This window comes from Vespula vulgaris, chromosome 11 (assembly GCF_905475345.1).
Source record: "Vespula vulgaris chromosome 11, iyVesVulg1.1, whole genome shotgun sequence".
NCBI classification, from domain to species: domain Eukaryota; kingdom Metazoa; phylum Arthropoda; class Insecta; order Hymenoptera; family Vespidae; genus Vespula; species Vespula vulgaris.
In genome coordinates, this window is record NC_066596.1 from 5,800,001 (window position 1) to 5,826,808 (window position 26,808).

Here is a 26,808-nt window from a genome sequence, read left to right on the forward strand (position 1 = left end):
TTATGGTAATAATAATATTTGCGAGCACTTTGGCACCCGAGAAAATATAACCATAATAATAATAATACTAGAAATCGATTTGTCGAAACACTATGATCGATTTATTCGAGGATTTTTATCAAAAAAAAAAAAAAAAAAAAAAAGAAACGTCGCACTCGATATTACTCTTTGGTTAAGTTCTCTCTCTCTCTCTCTCTCTCTCTCTCTCTCTCTCTCTCACCCTCTCTTTCATTTTTGTTGTATGTTGTTTTTAGAGGCATGGGTAATTCTGTTTTATTTTTTCTCTTCTTTCTCTCTCTTCTTTTTTTTTTCGTCGTCATTTATTATAGGTTAAAATTCTCGAAGTACATATGACTGATTGTCGTACCTATTAAATTTTCATTGTGGAATGTCGGAACGCGCAAGACAATTATTTTTCATTTCTTTCTTTCTTTCTTTTTTTATTTCTTTCTTTTTTCATTTCTTTCTTTCTTTCTTTTTTTATTTCTTTCTTTTTTCATTTCTTTCTTTCTTTCCTTCTTACTTTTTTCTAACCTTATTTTTTCATTCCTCGACAATTGTCAAATACATTTTTTTTTACTTCAGAGAAATACATATTTCGAAGTAAAATGCTATATATACATACATACATATATATATATGTATATATGTATATATATATATATTTTTTAAGTATATATTTCGTAACAAATTCGGGAGATGTTTAGTGTATATAAAAAAAATCATTCGCTCGTACAAACTGTTTAAATGATCTACATATGTATCGCGCGTTGGTGTCTTTTTCTTTTTGTTTTATTTGCTTAATCGAAAGAAAAAATAAATAGAACGAAAACCAACGAAAAAATTTTACAGTGACAAATCACGCTCGAAAATCCGTCGAGGTGGGCCTTACGAAGGAAAAGAAATAGAAAAAGAAAAAGAAAAAAAAATTCCTAGACGAATTTTCAAAATTCATAAATACTCTTCTCTTCTGTGACTTTTAAAGCTCTCGATTAGGCGTTTGCGGTTTTGCAATTGGTAAGAGAAAAATTAATCTAAAAAGTCTCGAAGACGAGTATATTTGATTTTTAAAAGTCATCTGCGAAATCTTTTTTTTCCACCATCTAAATACTTTTTGTGACCATACTGTAAAATATATATGTATGTATGTTATATCAAGTAACTTTGTAAGCTGTTTTCTTTCTTTTTCTTTTTTATTTTTCATAATCTAAAAAACGATCGGTACACTAATCCGAATTTATCATATGTATATTTCAAAACCCTATATATATATATATATATATATATATATATATATATATATATATATATGTATGTATATATATGGCGAAATTCGGGGTCACATAGGCTAAAATTTGCGATAGGCGGATTGTCAAGGATTTTTTCTGCTTTTTTTCTTCGCTTTATTTGTTTTTTGTTTTTTTTTTTTTTAATGCCAACTCTTCATCTCTTTTCTTTTTTTTTTATCCTCCCTTTTTCCTTAATCCATTTTCCTTTTATCTCCCTGATTTTAAAAATCTAACAACTTTGATTATTTTCTCTTTTTCTATCCTTTTGTCACTTCCTTTTCTCTTCTTCTTTTATTCCTATTTTTTGTCTTTTTCTATCATAAATTTTACGTCTCTCTCTAATCGCACGAATTTATCTATCTATTGATACTCATAATTACAGAGAAAGAGAGAGAGAGAGAGAGAGAGAGAGAGAGAGAGAGAGAGAGAGAGAGAGTGCGAAAGAGAGAAAAAGAAAAAGAGAAAACAAAATCTATTTATTTTCATAATATTCAAACACCGTCAGTGTTAATTTTTTTCCCTTATAAATTGTATTAGATCCGATTCAATGATTCCCCATCATTTTTTCTTTTTCTTTTTTTTAAATAAATATCCTTTTTAATGTTCAAATATCATGCGGTACACTGAACAACGTTGTTTCAAAAGATTTGAGATGGATCGTTGACCCCGTCGGTAGAAAAATGAAAGAAAAAAAAAAAAGAAATAAATAAAATGATCTCAGTGGTAATCAATCACTTTGAAATAACAAATACAAGGCTCATCGAGCACCGTTGTTTTGAAAGATTCGACGTTGACCTGTATTGATAAAAAAAAAAAAAAAAAAGAAAAAAATGAAACTACCAAAAAATGGAGTCAGTGATTCTCAATCATTTAAAAATTTTTTTTTTAATTTCCAAATAGTACGTATTGATTAGGTTTGGTCGTGATCTCAAATATTTGACACAATTGTTGACCTCTGTTACCGATCGATAAAAAAGAAAAGAAAAACACAAAAGAAAATGGCAGACATTTCGAATTAACTTTGGGAAATAAAAGAAAAAAGAAAGATAATCCTCTACTCTCTCTCTCTCTCTCTCTCTCTCTCTCTCTTTGTCTCTCTCTCTTTGTCTCTCTCTCTCTCTCTCTTTCTCTGTATCTTTAGACCGATCCAATCATCCAGTCGCATTTTGGCGTTTGAACGCTCCGTTATATATCTTCCTTTATATTGTTTTCATAAAATCCCATAATATGTGGAATTAAGTTACTTTTTGTATCATTCAGAACTTTGTTTCGCTTCTGTCTACGTCATGGCAGAAAAATCCAGGAACGAGACAACGAAGCTGTCGGATAAAACAGTATTGAGAGCAAGATGGCTTCGTTCTCTCTTTCTCTCTCACTCTCTTTGATTGAATTGATCTCTCTCTCTCTCTCTCTCTTGCTCTCTCTTTCTATCTTTCAATTTTCACACATTTTCATCCTCAATCTTGTCTTTCTCTCTTTGTCTCTCTTTATCTCTCTCCCTCTTTCTAGACTTTTGGAGTTGAGAGAATCAGAGCTCGGAATGGATTTCTTTGTGTGTCTCTCTCTCTCTTTGTCTTCCTTTCTTTTTAGATATCGGGAACAGGGGCGTAGGTAGCTATACGATAGAGGTCTCTCTCCCGATAATTGTCAAACGTAGGAGTACGAGTATGTAGGAGTCGAAAAGAAAAAATTGGAATGAGAGAAAAAGATAGATAGATAGATAGATAGATAGATAGATAGATAGATAGATAGATGGATAAAGATAGATAGATAAATAGATAGAGAGAGACAAACAGAGAAAAAGAGATAAGTTTGGGTTCATTTATTCTCTCTTCTCTTCGTGACTCTCTCCCTTCCCATCCCTTTTCCCTCATTGTCCTCCTCCTCCTTTTTTTTTTTCTTTAAATCTACCCCTGTTAATGTCTTATATTGGAAGGGGATCGTCATCGCAGCGGTGCACGAAGCCATGTTGTTGGGGTCATCCACTTGTGTGTTCCGGAAGTAATATGCTCACCGACTTACGATTCGTCGTCGCTGTCGTTCCTGTCGTCGTCGTCCTCATCTTCGCACTCGTAATCGTACTTGTAGCCGACGACGATGACGACGACGATAACGACGACGATAACGCAGACGTCTTAGAAGCGGTCATTGTAGTAACTGGCGACGTCAATGTCGTCGTCGTCGTCATCATCATCATCGTCGTCGTCATCGTTGTCGTTGTTGTCGTTGTTGTCGTTAAATTCGTCATGCTAGGCGACACGAGGTTATTTGTTGTCATTGGTTGAAGTGCAACGAGACCGGATGGAGGTCGATGGGCTGGTGCCACAACACGCACTTCCGGTCTAGGTGAGGCCTCTCTCAATGGACTACCAACGCCAACGACGAGATCATCGTTGTTCGATTGCAGCAACGACGGCCTGCACATATCCATTGTCGTTTTTTTTATATTAGAATATTTATTAGAATATTTACTAATTTTAATAATTGATATAATTGATATTATAATACGATTTTTGTTCCTTCTTCTTTGTTTTTTTTTTTATCTTTTTTGTCCTTTATCTTTCTTTCTTTCTTTTTTTTTTTTTTGGGTTCATGGGACAAGAGAAATATATCAGGGATCGGTTCGCTCGGTTTTTTTATCTTTTTTTTTGTTCTGTTCTTCTTTTTTCTTTTTTTCTTTTTACGCTGTGAACGTGTTATGAAACATGTAGGTTTCTATTTTAAAAGGGAAAAAGAAGAAGAAAACAAAATTAAGTTTATATCGAAATCATTTTTCTTGTTTGAAATCAGATATATCTTTTTTGAAATCAGATAACCCTTGTCCGATTCGTTTGTTCTCAAAAATGTTGGCTTTTCGGGATGAAAATTTGTAATAAGTAGTAAATAATTTTATAATGACGAGAGGAAATAATATTTGAAAAATAGAGATTATATACATATATAAGTATATATTAAATATACAATATTTAAGTACGCGACTTTGAAGTTACACTTTGATATAAAGTTTTAATTACTTTTATACGGTTCAGTGATTCTTGATTGACGTATGTATCACGAATTTGAAAAGGTTGACAACCACTTTATTATATACAGATGCAAATTCGTCAACGACGGTATAAAGGTTGATTGCTTTTATACGGTTCAGTAGTTCTCAAGCAATCGGTTGAAAAGCACTTAAACATATGTTTGAACATATTTGTTGACATATTTATATAGCAAATGCATAATATTTTATAAAGGTTAATTGCATTTATACGGTTCAGTGGATCTCAACCGATCGGTTAAAAATCACTGGTACATACATATGTTTAATTAAATATATTTGATGTATTTATATAACAAATGTATGATATCGTAGAAATATGTAATTGTATTTTGGAGTAAAAAAAGAAAAAGGAGAGAGAGAGAGAGAGAGAGAGAGAGAGAGAGAGAGAGAGAGAGAGAGAAAGAAAAAAAAAGAAAAGAATACATAGAAATAATATTTTTTTAATTAAAATAACGGGTGTTTCATTACGACGCATGCACAAACACACACGTATATAAAATAAATAATAAAAATGGTCAAATCTTGATGCCTACCTATGTTGAGGGGGTGGCGTGGGTGTCCGTGATAACGGAAAACTTGCGACTTCTCTTGTCACCGAAAGTGATCGAATTGATCCGAATGTTTGGTCCGGTGATAAATTGGCCCCAACACTTTGCACCATGCCACTGCTGAAACACGGTACTTGAGTTACCCAATGATCGTTCTGATACCAATTTTTTTTTTATACAGACCCTAGAAAGACCTTAGATGAAAAGCCAAAGAGTTCCTAAGCGAGCCAAATGTTCTTAGACGATATAAAAAACAAATTACTTTTTTCGAGACTACGAGTGAATTATTTTTTTTATCGTAAAACTACAAACTTAACTTGTAAAATTGTCGACGTTAAAATTACCAATCGAAAAAGTTACGAAATAGGAGTAATTTATATTTAATAATAGGCTAGGAACTGTTGATCCACCTAGAAACTTTTTTCTCATGAAATTTATTACTCATTAATTTGTTGTAAATCGATTATTGAAAATACATATTTTGGTTCTCTATCGAAAATGAATTTCTTCGAGGAAGTTGAAAGGTTTTATGTTCAATATCTCATAGGACATAACATCTTTCGTTTCGATAGGAAAGATAGTAGATAGATAGATAGATAGATATAATAAAAGAATACAATAGAATTGAAAATCGATCGTGGATTTATATAAGAACGTTATTGCTTGAGATAAGATAACTACAAAATTAGGATGTTCTTATTATTGTTATCCCTCAGTAAAAAAAAGAAGAGAAGGAAGCAGAAAAGGAAGAGAAGTTGAGATTGAGTTGATTCTACAGACAATAATATCTATTTTATGAACGTTCCTTCGTCAGATATAGAATCTTATCAATTATAAATTTACTCGGGGGTAGATATATTTCGAACAGTCAGGCTTTCTCTTTATACGAGATAGTCTGATACCATTTCGATATTGAACATAGTAACTTTTATCCGTTTATTCATTATCCTTGTGTATATCCATTTATAACAAATATTTAACATTGTCAAATATTCATCGTTGAAAATTATTATTATTTAAATATGAAAAATCATTTGAATTTGTTCGAGTAAAATGTTTAAAAATTGACGAAGTAATGATCGATTTTTTTTGCTTCTTCTTCTTTTTTTTTTTTTAGGAGAAAACTTAAACGTAATTCAGAAAAATCAGAATTGTTTGAAGCGATGAAAATGATTTGGTTTACCTGACGGAACCGGAAGTGACGAGGAATGGCATCGGTGTAGGGCAAGGACTCAAAGGTGAACTGCTCACTGAACTTCTTGTGCTGCTTAATACAGAGTGAGGACATTGGGGTGGACCAACGTGTGAACCATTTGCACCGGCCTTACTCATCGTACGACTTTTCAAACAGGGTATCCTCGGCCATCCGCTGGCACTTTTTCCTGAGACACCTGGAACAATAACAATAACAATATATATATATGACAATTGAAAGAAGAGATTGAGGGTTCAATAATAATCATAACGAAAACAACAACAACAATAATAATAAGAAGAAAATTATATTAACAATAAGCAACAGATTGTTCAAGTGATAATAAAATAATCTTCACTTTGATTTTGATCAACGTCACGATGAGAAGATGGAATTCGTAAACTCTCGAAATTTTTAACCTTTTCAATCTTTCTAATCAATTTTAAAACAAACTTTATATGTTCGGATTATTTATATATATGAGCGTATAATAATATTAGTTACTAATGAATTGTACAAAAATATCCTTACAATTTGCATCAAGTGTATACTTTGATGGAAACTAAATATCGAAGAAATATCCTAATTAAATATTCCAAAGTATTTCTCGAAGATAGAACCAAGATAAACGACTCTGGTATTGAGAATTCATGCAAACGAGACTCGTCATTTCCACTCAAAGGGGTTAAACGAAAGCTTCGACGTCTTTCAAAGAAATACTCATCTTAACTATCCTCAGCGAAAGATATTCAAAAGTGAAACAGATAGACAATAGCTGAGATTAAATCTCGAGGAAAAAAAAAAGAACTCGAACAATGGCCTCGCTATGAGAAGAAAAGAAAAGAAATGGGAAAAACGAAAAAAAAAAGAGAGAAAGAAGAAGAAGAAGAAGAAGAAGGACTCAGGTCCGATCCATCGGGAAATCATTCCAACAGACATTTTAAAGATCTCGAAGATTTCTTTTTTCTTTGTTTTTTTTTTTGTTTTTTTTTTATAATAAAACAAATAAGTACTTCCATTTCGAACTGTCGCCATTTTGATAACAATTGAAAATCTAGAGACGTTTCAATAATGGCGGCCGGCAATCAGCTGTCTCGGTAAAATGAGATTTCGAAATAAACGAATATCTTTTTCATACTAAAATAAAAAGAGAAAAAAAAAGTAAAAAATCGAAACGAGAAAGCAAAAGTTAGATTTTCATACTTCATAAAAAAAAAAGAAAAGAAAAGAAATATTGGTATCCTTCGTTCAGTAATTTAGATTATAATAATTAATAGAAAATGAAGAATAAAAATGTTATCCACTTTTTCTTTTCTTTTTTTTTTTCAAAGATAATAATTATATTAATTATTCTCTTTAAAATAGTAATTTAATAATTTAGAGATAATAATTACTAGAAAATGAAGAATAAAAATGTTATCGATTTTTTTCTTTCTTTTCTTTTTTTTTTCAAAGGTAATAATTATATTAATTATTATCTTTAAAATATAATTATTATCTTTGAAAAAAAAAAAAAATCGATAAGATTTTTTTTCTTCATCGTAGAGTGATCTTCCATAACTCCTCTTTCACCCTTCAAGCTTCGACTTGAACGAAAAAGATATCTTAATGACGTTAGTTGAGGTTCCGGCATTTTCTTCGAAGAGAAAGAGAAGGGATGTAAAGGGGGTTTGAGAATGGACCAGGAGGAAGATATGAGGGATAGGAGATAGGAGACAGGGGTTGGAGGTTAAAGGTTGGGGGTTGAGGGTGAAAAGGAAGGGGCTGTGGATCGAGGGCAACAGATGTCATAGACCTCGAAGGGTGGTTAAGTTGACCCAGTTTATTTCTGAGTACGAGAGCTCTGACGTTCACGAATCCTTTCGTCCTTCTCGTTATAGTTTATCGAGCTAAGGGATGTGACGATTAAAATTACTCCTACCTATTTCTCTCTCTCTCTCTCTCTCTCTCTCTTTCTCTCTTTCTCTCTCTCTCTCTCTCTCTATTTTTGTCTTTTTTAAATGTTCGCCATTTTCAGATACTTTTAGTAACTTATTTCTTTCTTTTTCTTTTTTTAAATCTTGAATTCATTTAAAGGCATTCACAGACTTCACAAACTCTTCAATGTTTTTCGATAACAAAAAAAAAGTATAAAAAATTCGCTATATGTGTACATATATGTATATACGATCCTAAATTAGAATAGATCCAAAGTGTTTCTAGACGGGTAGAGAAAAAAGCATTTAGCTGACTTTAAAAATCAATTGTTCTTTCTCTCAATATTGTTTAGACGAATTCTTGTTTTTTTTTTTTTTTTTTCTTTCACTTTGCAAAGATTACAAGAGAGTAAATGCAATTGAAATCACTTAGAGGTATATTTTTGAATCACAATTTATAATAAGTAACAAGTTAACTTCGATCTATTTAAAAAAAAATAATAAAGATAAAAATCTAGCAACTAATGAAAGTAACTATAGATTGACGTAACTTATTATATACGTTTCTCTATGCACTACCTGGCGCTGATTGTACGTACTATTTGCAATGGAAAAAATAAAAAATGATACGATAAATCGTGAGAAACGTTTTAGTGCATGCGCGCGCGCGCGCGCATGTGTGTGAATGTACGTCCTGATGATAGTTAATGTTGAACGATCAGGTATTTTAATGAAATGCTTTACTCTATGTATACGTGTATATAAGTGTGTGTGTATGTACGAGTGTAGATTATGAAGAGACACTTATCATGATTACGTAAGAATCGACGATAAGTAGAACGTTTATTTCGTATTCGCACCCTCAATGAGTATAATTTGTCGTTGTCGTCGTCGTCGTTGCGCATCTCTATAAACCGCACGTTTACACGTGGTTACAATTTCGAATTTTTATATGACAATAGACAGCCAGACAGAGAGAGAGAGAGAGAGAGAGAGAGAGAGAGAGTGTGTGTATGTGTGTGAGAGTGTGAGAAACACCAAGGTCATAATATCCTCGGATGATTGACAGCTCGAGAAAATATTTTTTTTTTTCTTTTTTTACCTTATCTACATAATGAATTACTCTCTTCGCCTATTATTGCACGATAAAAGGGATAGAATATTTCTTGGTAATGTTTCAATTTGATTAGGTGATAGTTAAAACAATATGGAGGACCAATGGCGTTTTTCACAACTCCGTCGATAAAAAATATTGACTTAATTATCGATTCAAAATCGATAGAGACGATATTATAAAAACGAGTTTATCAAGCTCGTATTAACGGACATACATATACACACGTATATAAATAATACAGATACATTCTTTTTTCTCTCTTTAACAATGTTATTCCATCTCAGAAATTATTTCTTATTTTTTCTCTTCTTTCATCTTTTTTTTCTTTTTCCGACATTTTAACATACGTACATAGATACGTAAGTATATTTATTTTTTCTTCTTCTTTTTTTTTCTTTTTAGCAATGTTGTTCCATGACAGAAATTATTTCTTATCTTTTCTCTTCCTTCATTCTTTTTCTTTTTCTAGAATTTAACATATATACGTGCACAGATACTTACTTACTCGCTTTATCTCTACGGTCTCACCATTTTTATCGCGTTCTTTATGCTTTTAATGGCGACCGCCGGAAATACAATTCCGTGATAAGAGAGAGGTTGGAAGAGGAAAAGGAGGAGGGAGAGAGTAACAGAATAAGAAAGAGTGACAGAGACAGAGATAGACACGGTGAGAAATTTTGCAGCTGGGAAAAAGAAAAAGACAAAGAATAAAGAATAAGAAAAAGAAAAACAAGATGTCGCCGTCGTCTCCCTCATTTTGAAGCGACGACAAACTCGTCCTTGAGAACTCTCTCCCTTAAGAGTTTATACTATTCTTAACTACTATGTATGCGTAGCAGGCGACCTGTCGACGATCTCACACACAATGCTACGCCACTTGCATGTAGAAAATTATGGTGGGAGAGAAAAGAAAAAAAAAAGAGAAGGAGAGAAAGAATGAAAGAAAGAGTGAGAGAAGATCAAGGTGATGGAGCTGAGAGGGTGAAGAGGAAGAGAAGAAGAAGAAGAAGAAGAGTGAAAGAGGTATGGGGAAAAGTGAAACCCACAAAAGGTATGGAAAACGATCCATCCCCGGAAGGCCAAATTTAAAGAAGAACTCGTAACCATTAGCTTTCTTTTTTTTTCCACAACAATAACGCACCCAGCCAGACCAGACACTTTTGTCCTTTGTTTCGTATTTTCATTTATTTATTTATTTTTTTCTTTTCCTTTATACTATCCTTTTTTCTGAACAAAAAGGAGACTTTCGTATTCTTTTATACTTGGGACTATAAGATATGTGGAATAATATTTCTTTTTTATCGATCGAGTCTGCGAAATTTCGAAATAATCATTGTTTTGACTGGTCGATAAAACAGATCGTTTAAATAGTGAAATTATATAAGATTATACATCTCTATTTTTTTTTTTGAGAGAATTTTTCTTTTTTCTTTTTTTTTTTTAATTTTAATTTTCTAGAAAAAAAAAGGGAAGCATTAAAGGGTCCGCCACTTTGAATCGTCGATAAAAGAGATCTTTTTTGAATATATTTTTTTCTTCTATATCTAAAAAAGACGCATTTACACAGTACTATAACATTCTCCATTTTGAATCATTGATAAAACAGATCGTACGAAATTACATAACTTATGTCTCTATACATTCATTTTTCATGTTCGTTCATTTTTAGAAGATAAAAATGTTGCTCTAAAACACCATACTTGCCGCCATTTCGAACGGTCGATAAAGTAGATTTTTTGGAAGAAAAGAAGAAAAGAAAACAAAAACAAATAAATAAATAAATAAAATTACGAGATATTAGTAGTTCTTGCTTGTTTATTTCCGTGTTTTTTGTGAAAAACTCGAAGAGAAATAAGATTAAGAGGAGAAAGAGGATCTTCTTCCTCGTTGGTTAAATTCGAACAAACAAGGTAAGAAACGAGAGAGAGAGAGAGAAAGAGAGAGTGAGAGAGTTGCGATGCAGAGTCGGGGAATAATTTGATAGACTCGTATTAGCCTGAATACCGACAATTCAGTTAGCTACCCTCGGATAGAAGCAAGCAAGCCTCGTCCTGAATTCGGACCAATTGGCACAAACTAGAGCGTTACCAGCAAGCCGATATATAGTATGTATATGCGGCCATGCCGATGAGCGACTTCTCTCTCTGTCTCTCTTTCTCTCTCTAATTATTCTGTATCCGAATGATTCTCCTGATTTACAAAAACGATCAAAATAGAAACGAAAACGAGTCAATGCGGTAAATAGTTAAATCTCTAAGTGACGAATAAAAAATTATAAAAAAGAACCAGTTAATACGGCGAATGTTTAGACCTCGAACTAAAGAACAAGATATTGCAAAGAAAAAAAAAAAAAGGGAGAGAGAGAGAGAAATTATTTTCATTAAATTAATCAATTGCCTGTTCAATCTGATATTTTCTCATTTTTCTTTATTTCTTTCATCTTCCTGGTTAACTACTTTCCAAATCAGATTAGATTCTAAATGAAATAAATAAAAAAGGAAGAAAGACGAATAGATAAATAGATAGATAGATAGATAGAGAGAGAGAGAGAGAGAGAGAGAGAGAGAGAGAGAGAGAGAGAGAGAGAGAGATGATTACGAATCGTAGATATACGATCGTGAGAAAAAATGATTAGAGAACGTACGATGGTACCGTTGTCTATCTTTCTTTCTTTCTTTCTTTCTTTCTTTCTTTCTCTATATACGCGTATATATGTGTGGGTATGTGTCAGAAACGATGAAAGAAACACGATGAGAAAGTAGGTCAAAATAGTTGTTCGCGTTTCTACCTTAACTGCGTATTAAAAAGGGAACTTTTGCATTATAAAACGAACTGAGAACGCTGACCTGTTGCATGAAGACCACAATCGATCTATACATACATACATACATACATACATATACATATACATATATATATTTATACATGCATAGATACATATATATATATATACACTTACAAACATATATACATATGTATATCGCATTTACCAATGCGGAAAGATAAATTTAGAAGACACGGTGGGCGGATTTCAACGTGGTTTACAACGATAAGAATCATTTAAATTAATGGACGACTTCTGTACAAGCTTGCAATTAATATTTATCTTTGTGCACGTCGAAAAATTAAAAGAAAAAAAAAAAAAAAAAAAGAAGAAGAAAGAACATTATTTGACTCGATTCTTCTCCATCTGATTCATTTTCTGATCACTTTTATTTTGTTATACTCAAATTTGTTCTTTTTATTTCTCCGTATTAACAAATATTATTCAATCGTGTGAAATTTTGATTCGTTCGAACGATCGTTCCCTTTTTCTTTTATTTCTTTTTCTCTTTTCTCTTTTGTGTTCGATTCCTAATGTCATAAAAAGATGAGAGAGAAAAAAAAAGAAAGTAATGTGATTATACAAAGTAGACTTATAGTAAATGAACTTACCAAGCATCTTGACACTTTGAACCGGACTGACAGGGTAGAAATCCCCATGTAAGGGACAGTGGAAGCCCACTCTACGTTCCCTCCTTCTCGCACGTCTCGTAAGCATGCAAAGTAGTATACCTAGGGCAAGCATAAGTGCACCAACGACGATACATATCGGACCGAGGATACGCGAATTTCCGGTGAATGCTATACGAGCTGCATACGAGTCTTTATCCTCGTCTTCTCCTGGGCCACGATACGAAGCGGCTGAAAGAAAAACAGAAAAAAAGAAATAATAATAACAACGACAATAATAATAATAATAATAATAATAATAATAATAATAATAATAATAATAATAATAATAATAATAATAATAAGGACGAAGAAGAATGATAAAAATTAAATCCAATGAAGTATGATGATCTACGTAAAAGTCTAGATAAATAAAGAAATGTATAAACACAAAAAAGATTTTATATATGGGAAATGATTAAAAACGATGAATAAATAATGATAAAAGTAAAGATTTTATATATCGGAAGTGATTAAAAATAATGTGAAACAATATTAACAAAATTAAAAAAAAAAAAAAAAATACTCGAAACGCATCAGGCTATTTTCTTCTTCTTTTTTTTGTCGAATTGTAAAAAAAAAAATTTCTGGACTAGTAGTTTTAGGAATTAATAAAAAAAAGAAAGAAACAAAAAAAAACCCCGAGGAAAAAGGAAGGGTATAAAGAATTAATCTCGAAGAATAACAATCGAAGAATTTGTAATATTATCTAGAAAGAAACCGTTCGAACTTATTCAACGATTACAACAATCGCATAAATGCAATAAAGATAAGATATAAATGAAGTCATGTGAACTTTACTTTCATACTCCTCCTTCTCTCTTCCAGATACACATTCACACGCATACAGAATATATACAATGCATACACAGAGAGATATTCGAAAGAAAAAAAATTTGCTGTAGTAATAATGTAGTAGGACCGGTCTCTTGAGCACTCAAGAAAACAGTGTGAGAGAAAGAGAAAAAGAGAGAGAGAGAGAGAGAGACAGATACAGTGAGAGTGTGAGAAAAAAAGAGAGAAAGAGAGAAAACAAAGATGGAAGGAAGGAGAAGCCGGTTTTGATAAATCGACTGGTAAGAAACAACGAAACGAAATGAGGACCATATCCCGAAGCACCAAACGACGACAAGGACAACAACAACAACGACAGCGATGTAAAACGACCAGCTGTTAGTCCACAGATAGAGAGAGAGAGAGAGAGAGAGAGAAAGAGAGAGACAGAACATAACCCTTTTTCTTCTATCTATCCTACAGCCAAAGTTGAAGCAACTCTGTTGCTAGGGTCAATGTACTCCTTCCAGTCGTGGTATCTTCTCCGATGACCGTCATTTTTGTTTTGTTTTGTCATTTTTTTTTTATTTTTCTTTTTTTTTTTTGTTTCGTTCCTTTTTCACTCGCCTTCTACGAAACGAGCGAGCGCCATTTTTGTTTCAGCGATCGCTTCTTTGTGCGAATGTTAAAGGAGTTGAAAGGATTTAGAGAGAAAAGTGAATAAGAAAAAAAAAAGAAAAAGAGTAAGAATTAAAAAAGAAAAAAAGAATAAATAAATAAAGGGAGATATGACGCGGGGAAATGTTTTGCACTTCCTACTTGCACTTTCTTTCTTCTTCTGAATGTTCGAAACGATTAAAAAAAATTAGAGGGAGAGGGGAGAGAAGAAGAATGGACGATACAAACGTCTTCGTTTCTTTTTCGCGAATTTCTTCTTCTATTGAATATTCGAAGAAATGAAAAAAGGTAAGGGGAAAAAGAAGAAACACACGATGGAAACATTTTTATTTTATTTTTCTCGCGATCTCTTTCTTTGAGCGTTTACAAACAATTAAAAAAAGAAAAGGAAAAAAAAAGGATGAGAAAAAATATATATATATATTAAAAGAAAAGAAACAACAAGAAAATAGACGAGTTAAACAACGCTCTTTGCGTTTTAAACACTGTATGTTTAGGAAAAAAAAAAAAAAAAAGAAAAAGAAAAAAGAATCGGAAGAACATTTTTATCTCTTTTCCCGTATATCTTCTTTGAACGTTTGCAGGTAGATTATAAAGAAAAAGAGAGGAAAAGAAAATAAAAGAAAAGAAAAAAAAAATTAGAAAAAATAGACGAATAACTAGCGGAGATAAAGAGGTACGGTATCTATTTCTATTCGTTGATAATACGATAGAGTTACGTACGTAATGCAAACTATGGAAACGTGTGACGATGACACGTGATTCAATCCAAACTGACAAACTCGAGCAGAAAGCGGATCAATGCTGTAATTTATGTACATATACATACACATATAATATGCATGTCCTATATATACTTTATATATATATATATAAATAAATAAATAAATATATATATATACACACACATATGTATATATGTTCGGTGATATATGTAGATTACGCATTACCATTGGATAGGAAGCCTCTTGTAAATTTCCTACACACACACACACAGATGCATACACATTAACACTGTACAAACGGATTATTCATTTCTACTATGAAGCCCTATATATGTATATCCCTCTCTAAAGTAGCATCCGATATACTTAATGCATCTATAACGAAAGCTTATCTACATACACACACACATATATGTAATATATATGTGTATATGTATATATATGTATACATATAAATACATATGGCAAAGTCGAGTTCGATAGAGACTCATCTGGATTAAACTCGATTCACGTCCACGCGCGATTTTCTATCTGGAACAGGCCAAAAGTCCCTATATGGTCTTAAAAGTTTCTCTTACAAAACTCGTATCAAAAATCAATTATTCCTATTCGTGGCACACTTCTTCTTTTTCTTTTTCTTTTCTTTTTTTTTTTTTTTAAGGCTTCCATTTAAACCACACAGTTTTACGACCGACGAGTTGTCCTCTACCTATTCTGTTCTACGATCGATAAAAAAATATTAGCGTTAAAAAAAGTTGTTGAAAAATGAAAAATAAGTAATTAACGCGATTGAGAAAATTTTGACTCGTTTAGAAACTTTCCATTTGTTTAAAACTTACCATCGATTTCAATTACGAATTGTTAATCGATTTGTTTTATTTATATTTTCTTTTCTTCTTTTATTTTCCTAGTTAAAAACTAAGAAAATCGCGATAAAACGAAGTTGATCGAACATTTTGAAATTGCACGAATGTAGGAGAATTTGTCGGATTTATTTCTTTATTTCTTTATTTATTTATTTATCAAATATCATAGCAGTTATGGTCATATATATTATTACCGATCGATAATGTCCGGAAATAAATAAAAGCAGATTTTTGATACCCGTCAATGTTCGTGACAGGCAATGAAAACAACCAAAAGCGAGATAAGCTCTTATCTATAATGAAAAATATAAATAGAACTACGTATTTACATATTGTTATGCTGTTATATCTAAATTTAATCGATTCGTCGAAATATACGTTCCAAATATAAAATGCGTTGAAAAAAAGAAATAATAATAATAATAAAAAGAAAAAAAGAGAGAGAGAGAGAGAGAACCATTTCATTTTCATTTTTCATTTAACATTTTGAGATAGAACGATCTAATATTTGAATATATATTGTGTGTGTATATGTGCGTGTGCATTGCATTCGTATCATCTGGATCATTAAATTCCTGTTAACTCGAAAACGACCGAAGTGATTTAGAATTAATACGATACAATTGTACGATCAAAGCATAGCAAATGATTCCATCGTCGAATTTATCAAAATTTTATTTACATATCAGGCTGAACATTTCTTTAGGTGACTAAAAAAAAAAAAGACAACAAGGTTCGTAGTTTCTTGATCTAAAAAAAAAAAAAAAAATTAATATAGAATAATTGACATAATTGTCTAGAAACTTTTGACCCGTTCTCCTGAAAAATTCTTCAAATTAATTGAAAAGGAAAAAAAGAAAAAATAAATAAATAAGTAAATGAATGAATGAATAAAAACGAAAAGAACGGTGTTATAAAATGAGAGAATATAATAAAATACGAACCAGTGAGAACAGCGCCAACGAGCATGAAAAGAAATCCAAATGCCGGAAGAGCAATCTGGCAGTTCGCTGCTATTACAACCCCGGCAACCATTAGACCACCCTCGATCTTCTCCACTCTCAAACGTGAAATCGGGGTTGGGCACTTCAATTTCGAACCGAAGCCACCACTCAGCATTCCCTCCTCGGTCGCCATTGCGCTCGGTCTAAAATCACGTGAAAATACACTTAATTTGTTATAACGGCCTTGAAAATCTAACACGATCCAGACATCGCACATTTATTCACCAAAAAAAAAAAAAAAAAAAGATCTTGATTATCTGACTGCTGTTTGCCAGAAAGTCAAGATAAATCGTAATAATCTCTCATTAAAAATAAATAAAAAAGAAAAGAAAAGGAACAACGCATATATATATATATATTTATATATGTGTGTATATATATATATATATGTATGTATGTATATATGAGTTGTGCCGAAAGTTCTCAGATGATTAAAAAAAATAATTAATTATTCTATCTGTCCCGAGAGACTTTCTTTCAGCTAATTTTCTCGTTGCTTTTATTTATTTTTTTTTTCTTGTATCTTTTGGACTGTAAAAATAACTAAGCATCTAGGAACTTTTGACCCACTTAGGAACTCTCGGTTTATTCCATTTACGACATATTGCATTTTTTATATATACGATGATAAAAGATATTGGATCACTCCTAAAGCCCACGTTTACTTGCTATATCCAAACGAATTATTAAATTGGTAGATAAAAGAAAAAAAAATATAAGGAAAAAAAAGAAAAAAAAAGGAAAAAGAAAGAAAAAAAAAGATTTTGAAAAAGAAAAAAAAAAGAGAAAGAAAAAAATTCGGGCTCAGCCGGGATTTGAACCCGGGACCTCTCGCACCCAAAGCGAGAATCATACCCCTAGACCACTGAGCCGATTTGTAGTGATGGCTTGACGAATGCTGCTACATCATCACATCACCGTTCTACTCACTATTAAAAACGATATATATATACACACACATACATAACATATATATATATATATGTGTGTGTGTGTAATTCGAGAGTTGATTTCTACTTCCTATTATATACATGTAACATATATTTACGTACGTATATACTTAATTACATAACGTGTACATATATTTTGCATTGCGATCGGAGAAGATAGTTGGAGGAAAAAAACAATAAAAAAAAGGAAGAATAAAAAAAAAATTAAGCTGGGCTCAGCCGGGATTTGAACCCGGGACCTCTCGCACCCAAAGCGAGAATCATACCCCTAGACCACTGAGCCAACAACTCTTGTTGTATACATTTGGCATAAAGTTCACCTTATCGTCGACATTTTTTTCGTACTTGAACTTTGTACATAATATTATATATATATATATATATATATATATATATATACTGACATCACAACTTTATCATTAAATATTCATGGAAGATGATAACAAATTTTCTTTTTTTTTTTCTCTCTCTCTCTCTCTATCTCTATTTTTTAACCTTTAACACACATTCTACGCGTTAAATTCAAAATGAGCCAAAAATTCCTAGCTGATCATAAAAATTGAGTATTATTTCTTGACAAAAATTTTTAGACTTACGATCGGTCTTGTTTTTACGAGAGTTGCTTGTAATTTTGAAATCTGCCAAAAGAAGGAAGAAAGAAAAAGTTAGTTCAGAAGGTTCGATTATTCAAATTATCTAGAAACTTTCGTGGACCCGTTTAGAAACTTTTGAAGATCGTGTACAAAATTTCGGGGCTCACCACGTACATTGTCAATCTCATATATATATATATCGAGTGTTCAAGATATGACAGTACAAACTTTTTATCTCGGGAAAAAAAAAAAGGAAACTTGGTAGTAAAAATTCTTCGCACAAGAGTCATCAGATTTCAAGGTCGCCGGATTTCTTATAACATTATTACTATTATTCTTTATTTTTTTTTTGTACATAAAAACCTATATCTTTTACCTTAAAAGTATATCGTTTTATAAAAAAAAAAAAAAAAAAAAAAGAAAAACCACAGACTTGGAAACACTTCTGTATTCCGAGACTGAAGAAAAGAAACAAAAAAAATAAAAAAAAAATAAAATAAAACAAAAAAAAATGAAAAAAAAAAGAAAGAAAAAAGAAAAATCGAGAGGAATAAAAATTTAACTATATGTTTTAAGAAAGAAGAATACTATGTAATCGGAAACGGACATACGGATGCACATATATATATACACAACACTCAGCAGAGAGAGAGAGAGAGAGGGAGAGAGAGAGAGAGAGAGGGAGACAGACGCCATTATCGTATATATACGCAGTTGGACGAGTGCAGGTACCTGGCTTGTCAAATTGTTGAAACTTGGATTGCCCGTTCATTGTCCGAGACAACTGTGGTGTTTACAAGCTTGAATAATTGAATCAGGTAGCAGCCTTGTCATTGGTCTACCGACTTCATGGTGAAAGATAGGTAGAGACATACAGGTAGATAGATAGATATACAAACATACGGGATAGACAGACATACAGACAGATAGATAGACAGACAGACAGATAGACAGATAGATAGATAGATAAATAGATAGATAGATAGATAGACAGATAGATAGACAGACAGACAAACAAAACAGACATACAGAGAGAAAGAGAGAGAGAGAGAGAGAGAGATATGCTATAGTATCTGTATCGTGAGAAAGGTAATTAGTGTAGTTATCTAGCTCTCACCCTTAAACGCCAGTAAACACTTTGTTTGGTATATTACTAACGTTAGTATTATTACAAGGTAGAGACCGGAGATAAGTTGATATACGGGTAGATTGATCAATTGAAATTATCTGGACCATTATATATGTTCGTTTGTATGTGTGTGTGTGTGTAACTCGATTGCACACATTATTAAATGTTTTATACGTTTATCACGGTTATTGCTATATATATATATATATATATATGTATATATATTTATTTATTTGTTATAATAGAACGTAAGAAAATACGTCTGTATAAACCGATGAATTAACAATTGTTATTCAATTTTGTTGTCGATCTTTTTATTTTTTTATTTTTTTTTTTTTTTCATGGAAAAAAAAACATCAAAGATTTTGCACAGATTGCTCGATATCGTAACAACGTAAACGCTGCATCAGTTGAATTAGTTCAAGATCATTAGGATTAGTTCGACTTACTTTTATCGAGTCATTTAAAGTGGAGATAATTATGTTGTTCTTTTTTTTTTTTTTTTTTTCTATATGCTCTACATTTTTATTAGCTTAATCTTAGCTCGTTTAATGACTTCCTGTCGATACGTTTTCACTATTAATACAGTAAATATATATATATATATATATATATATATATATATATATTTATATAAAAGAAATTAATGTAGAACGTCCTATAAAGAAAAATAATTAAAAATGAGAAAACTTGAATTATATTCATAATTCAAGCAATACTCGATCATTTTATTTCATAGACTTAATATATTTTACGATAAAATCGTAAAATTTTTCTTGATATATACATACACATACCTCTCTTTCTCTCTCTCTCTCACATACACACACACACACACACATACCCACACAAATCACTTTTTTTCTATTGCTCCTAATGAACGTGATATTCAATTGGCTCTTCATTTACAATCAATCTCTTATACATACATATATACATATATACGTATAACGTCGTTCGTATCTCCATTAAAACGCTAGTATAAACGATCGCGTGGTATAACGAAGGGGTTGGTGAGGGTAAGGGGTGAGAGTGGTCGTCTCGTTAACTCAACCTCGCTATCATCGTGAAAATCTCAACGGGTTAAGGTCTCGTACAAAAAGAGGGAGTGATTGGGAGATAGGGAGGAAGAGTCAAGGGTGAGTTAGGGGTGGGATGATAACATACAGATAGACGAACTTACATGTAGATGAAAACGTAGATATCGACGAACGAAACGAAATTGTATGCGTACGTATATGTATATGCTTTCTTTCTGCATGTGTCTAATGCATGTTGTAATAGCAGCAGAAATATTATCGTTGATTTTACAACGTTAAACGTTTATTCGACTAAATCTTAAACTGTCCATCGTTTATCACGGATTCTTTTAAACTAAGATAATGTAGAAAAATTCGAAGGATAGATTTAAGAGATGTAACAGAAAATTTAATTTACAAACGCAACGAAACGAAACTGAATGATACGAATTTTCTTTCGATTCTATGTTCGAATGAACATTCTGTCTCTCTCGTTTAATTCCCCTCTCCTCTCTCTTTCTCTTATTGTGATAACGATTGCTGCTATTATGGGGACATGGTTCGCGACAAAATTATCACTTCTGTTTACTCCTCTTAAAAAAGAGAGAAAGAAGAAGGAATATAAGAAAAAGAAAAAATTATTAAAAAGTGAGACAGATTAAAGAAAAGTCATTTTCTTTCTATCTTCATTTTGTACGTCTCGAAGAAGAGTCGCGTATATATATAAAAAAAAAAAAAAAAAAAAAAAAATAGGAAAATAAATAAATAAATAAATAAATAAATAAATAAATTAATTAATTAATTAATAAAACGTTAATAAAATTTGTGTACTTCGAAAAGAAACGATATAATCCCTCGTAACGTCATCGATGTTTATCTTTTTACGATTAGAAGAAAAAAAAGGAAAAAAAAAAAAGAACAGAAAAAAAAGTATTAGACAAAAACATAAAAATATTTTCAAGAGGAAGATATGACCTTTCTCTCTGTCCTTCCGTCTTCTCACCCCTTTCGTTCTAATCCACGTAACCTTTACCACCGATACCCTCTATACCCTCCTCATCCCCCCACAACCGGAAGAGTCAGTAAGTAAGTACTTGCTTCTGGTAGTTTCGACTTTTACGACCTCATTCGGAAGATCTCGATAAGATAACCCACGTGTAAGCCATTCGACTCTTGACTTCCTTCTGCTCTGCTTTACTCTGCTCCATTTACCAGAATGTACGGGTCATCCAGACATGCGGAACGATTGAGCTTGGGCTAATAGCTAACAATAAGCGAGGACGATTGAAATGAAGATATGTATGTATGTATGTGTGTGTGTGTGTGTATATACATAGGTGTATATAGGTGTATATATATAAAAGAGAGAAAAAATGATAGAGAGAGAGAGAGAGAGAGATTGTATCTCTATTTGTTGCTTATAAAAATTAGAAATAGATTTGCTAATGTAAATCAATTTATTTAATAGATTTAAATATGATGTGTATATATGTGTGTAGATATATTATATATATATAATATATATAAATAAATAAAATATAATATATATATATATATAGTTGTTCACATGTATATAATCTAAAACATTTTATCATCAATTTCATTTGTTAGATTTACAAATTTATATCTTCTTATTATCGTTCAGTAAACAATTGAAAAAAAAAGAAGAAGAAGAAAGAAAAAATACATTATCGAGATATTCGATCGACAAATGAGATGAATGACGATAAATGACAACTTCATTCTAACTACTACGATAAATATGTTTGTATTTTGTATCTCATGCAAATTTTATGCACCTGTGATCTATGACTACTTTATATGACTCGTACGAAAACTATGCAATGATCAACTCCATTGTCATCATTCATTCCACACTAGTAATTTTAACTCAAGCATAGAGCTACATATTTTATATATATATATATATATATATATATATATATATATATATAAGACATATATACACTTCTATATACCTGCGCTCACACGCATGCATGTTTCATTAGGAGATAACATCGAAAAACAAGATAGATATCGTGTAATTTCGTGTGAGAAAAAAAAACAAAAAGAAAAGAAAGAATACAATTTTTTCGTTCCTTCAATTTTCTTTCTTTTTTTTTTTCCTTATCGCAACGAGAATCAACAAAACTCTGGATGAACTTCCTTGCAATTTTTTTGTATTCTTTATGTATATAAATACAGACACACACATATATACATATTCTCTTTTACTTTCGTAAACGAGATATTTCAAACGTTAAATGAAACGTATGTTTTACATTAATTCGTAATATATTAATTCACGTTTTTTTTTTTTTTTTATAAAACGAATAACGTTACTTTTTAATATTGAAAAAAAAAGAAAGAAAAGAAGATAATTATCGGTCGGTAGTTTACCGACACGTAACTATATACGATTTTATTTACCGAAGATGCAACAGTGTTCTCTAATGATAAGTGAACTTTCTCTCGCGCGAAAATTCAAATCGATAATGGCGCGAATCGAAAAGAATTGTATGTTAAACGACGCATCATTAAAATAACACGAACGAACGAACGAGAACGTCCACCTGACGAGTTTGTTTAATGAGCATGGTTAATGAATAAAACTAATGGCGTACACATGTACGTACTTATACGTATGCATGCACGAGATACCTAGTAAAATGTTGCTTTGTACTTCCTAGAAATTAATTTAAAGATAAAAAAAAAAAAGAAGAAATTCCAGATAAAAATTATTTGTAATTATGATACAATGTGTATATATATGTGTGTTTAAAAATGTGGGAACACAACAATGACGTATTAGAATGAATCACGAATGGTTACGAATAATTATTTTTAATTTCTATTTTTCTTTTATTTTTTTTTTGTACTATTATTTTACATTTATGTTAATCCAATTAAATTGTTATTATTATAATACCGTTGTCCTATTTATATTTATTATCTCTTAATTTAGATAATTGCTTATAAAAGGCTGATCGAAATTTCGCCGACCTTTGAACCTTTTCTTCATAACTCTTTACCTTTAGAAAGAAAAAAAAGAAAAAAAAAAAAAGAAATCAAGCACAAATGTTCCCGAAATATTTTCTTTTTTGTTTACTAGCTTCAGGCAATACCGAAAATATTACTTCTACTTGTTCCTAAAAGAAAAAAAAAAAAAATTAAATAATTAATAGAACAAATATCAAATAATAATCTCTCTCTAATTTTCTTCCTAAAATAGACTCTCTCTCTCTCTCTCTCTCTCGCTCTCTCTCGCTCTCTTTAGTTTTATTAAAAATAATAATTCCTAAAATATAAAAAGAATACTACTAAACACACACACACATATTTTATTATCTTTAAATTCTGATACGTCAATAAAATATGTGCAGGTATATATATAAATTATAATACGTCGATAAAATATATATATATATATATATATATATATATATATTTGTTCTACGCAATATACAACATAAATAACGAAGAAATATACTGGTAGTTCGGTATTAAAAGAGTTAAGCAAAAGAGCGGAAAACTAATTAAGCTAAGTGCAATCTCCCCCTCTCTTTCTTGCATACACACACACAATCAAAAACACACACAAAAACACACACACACACACACTGATCGTCATCGTCTTCGTCCTCATCCTCATCCTCATCCTCATCCTCGTCGTTGACTTCGCAGTAAGTCGAAACTGAATTGGTTAAAACTCAACTTTTCATGCACATACATACATACACACACACACACATAAAAACACACGTATAAAAACATACATATATATATATATATATACACACATTTATGTATATGTATGCATTTATACATACATCCATACATACATACATACATATACATATATAAATATATGTAATGTTTTCAAAAATTTACAGAGAAAAATTTCGCTTGTTCCGGATGAAAAGATTTGTCCTCTTTTTTCCCTCTCTGTATTTATTTCTCCCTATATCCCTTCTCTCTCTCTCTCTCTCTCTCTCTCTCTCTCTCTCTCTCTCTCTCTCTCTGTCCTTCTCTCTTGCATACACACACATATTCTTTCTCTCTTTTTCTACATTGCATACATACATATAAACACACATATTCTCTCTTTCTCTTTTTCTCTTTTATATACATACATACATTCTCTCTCTCTCTCTCTCTTTTTCTTTTATATACACACATACATTCTCTCTCTTCCATCTTGTTTCCTTAGTTATAAATAAAACTGCTCGCACAGGTAAAACTATATTTACGGAAGTACAAGTACCGTACTCGCATCGACCTCGTTACAAGATTTTCTACGAGGTAGCATTGCCCCGTGTTATGAACAAAGCACATAAAAAGAGAGAGAGAGAGAGAGAGAGAGAGAGAGAGAGAGAAGGAAATAATATGTACACGGACAGTTTTTAGATAGAAAAGTTTCTAGGCGGAGGTTAAAAAGTTTCTAGTTGACATTTAATATCGATCATTCTTTTTTCGAGACAATCTGAATTAAATTTTGCGTTTTCTTTCTTCTATTTTTCTCTTTTTTTTATTTCGCGAACCTGATTTTGTAAATTATACGATTTCAATTTGCAAATGGGTAAAAGACGTTCTCGAAAAAGAGTAATTATTTTTTTTTTAATAATCCATGAACTTTTAACACGCGATAAATTAATTGACAAATAGACAATCGTTAAGATTCGTTAATGATTCGTAAAAATAAATAACCTTGATAATGATATTAATAATAACGCAAGTAGTTTCATTTCGACAGAGGAGAAAAAAAAAGATACTATTTATAGTCAATGATTTTAATATAAAAATAGCCGATAATAATGATGATGATAATCATAAATTTGATAAATAAACAAAAAATCCTATAGAGTGTATGTTATAAAAATAAAGAAGCTTTGATGATAATACACCGAAAATAACATAATTCCGTCAAATAAAATAAAAAAATAAAATGAACAGAGAAAAAATACAAAATAATAATAATAATAATTCCAACGCAAGAGAAAAACATACTAGATTATCGAATAAACAATAATTGTCCTAAAAAAAAAAAAAAACGATAATTAAGATAATATAATACTTTTGAACACTCCCTTTGCCATCGACCCATCCCTTCAACAGAAAAACCATATAATCGACCCCATAAAATGAAGAGTGATTATACGAATATGATTATATATGATTATTATTGCAAAACTAATATAATAGTAAACGTAACAATGTAATAAACATTCCTAGATCATATAATAATTACAAAAAAAAAAAAAATAAACGACGTTGATTTGATCGATGATAAAGAAATAATAAAATTTAATTAAAAAAGAAAAAGAAAAAAAAAAGGAAAAGGAAAAGGCACATACGAGCGCGCACATACACGGGTTTATGTTTGTAAACACATATATAATGAAATTGTTATTCAAACAAAAAAGCAATCACTTTCATATCTACCTGGTTTCAATTATTGTCACGATTGAAACACGCGAACGCTATAACGTTTATTAATAAGCTCGTTCGAGTTTATTTTCTGCGGAGGTGTATATGCGAGAGAGAGAGAGAGAGAGAGAGAAATAGAGAGTGTCTATATCGTGTTCCTGCTCTTGACCCTAGACACGTAACATGAGCTTCGTCTATGAATGCAAAAAAAAATCTACTCTACCACGTCTTTCTACGATGTATTTTTTCCCCTTTCACATACATTTTTAATGACTATTTTCATTATAAACACATGTAGACACGAGCGCAGATACGTAGATACCATACATACATATGTATACATTAATTGTATCCAAATTTTTATTCACAAATTTTCTTTTTTTTTTTCAAATTTCTATGTAAAAAGAGAAAAAGAAAAAACGAAAAAAAAGAGGAGAGAAAATGTATACATTTATGCATATTTTTATACGTCACTTCTTTTTTTTTTATATATCTATATATATATTTTTAATATACTTGTAAAGTATTGTTTTTTTTTTTTTTTATTAATATTATTCTTTTAACTAAAATTTACGCGCACACACACACACACGTGTGTAAAATTAATAAAATTAGAAAGTAAGCATGAAGGGTTTAATTAAAAAAAATATATATATATATATAAAAATTTAATTTTTTTAATCATCGATATTATTATTATTATTATTGAAATCTTGTTACGAGCGAATAATCGAATAGAAAAAATTATTATCGATACGAACGCGTTTAGGTCATTGACCGTACGATTCGTTAATGAAGGAAGGAACGTTTTCTAACAATCTGTTGTAAGTATAAAACGACTATAAACCAACAATGGACACAGGCTTGTCACGTCCGTGTCCGTGAATCGAATGAATGAATGAATGAATGAAGGATCTATCGATCCGATCGACGAAGATATTTACATACGGAAATTTATTATCGATGCACATTTATAATTTATCAATGCGATACATTTTAATGTACGTTCCTTCTATAGTCCTATGTCATATTGATTTATA

General features: G+C 31.1%; 1 protein-coding gene and 2 non-coding genes across 7 annotated transcripts in view; all 3 read right to left on the minus strand.

Annotated features, from left to right (window-relative positions):
• LOC127067455 (uncharacterized) overlaps window positions 1-26,808 on the minus strand; it is a 57,147-nt gene that overhangs the window by 4,278 nt on the left and 26,061 nt on the right. For 3 of the 5 annotated variants that reach the window (XM_051002366.1, XM_051002369.1, XM_051002370.1), the window contains 5 exons: window positions 16,591-16,793; window positions 12,547-12,795; window positions 6,067-6,274; window positions 4,869-5,003; window positions 1-3,706 (listed from right to left, as the gene is read on the minus strand). The exon at window positions 1-3,706 is cut by the window's left edge and continues 2,040 nt beyond it. In XM_051002366.1, the coding sequence (XP_050858323.1) occupies window positions 3,268-3,706; window positions 4,869-5,003; window positions 6,067-6,274; window positions 12,547-12,795; window positions 16,591-16,793 (1,234 nt within the window). In that variant the 3' untranslated portion in view covers window positions 1-3,267. The remainder of the gene's footprint in view (window positions 3,707-4,868; window positions 5,004-6,066; window positions 6,275-12,546; window positions 12,796-16,590; window positions 16,794-26,808) is intronic. The other 2 variants (XM_051002367.1, XM_051002371.1) reach the window with 2 other exon arrangements.
• On the minus strand, window positions 17,451-17,522 carry Trnap-ugg (transfer RNA proline (anticodon UGG)). Its single transcript has one exon. It is a non-coding gene; the product is annotated as a tRNA-Pro (tRNA).
• Trnap-ugg (transfer RNA proline (anticodon UGG)) lies at window positions 17,812-17,883 on the minus strand. Its single transcript has one exon. It is a non-coding gene; the product is annotated as a tRNA-Pro (tRNA).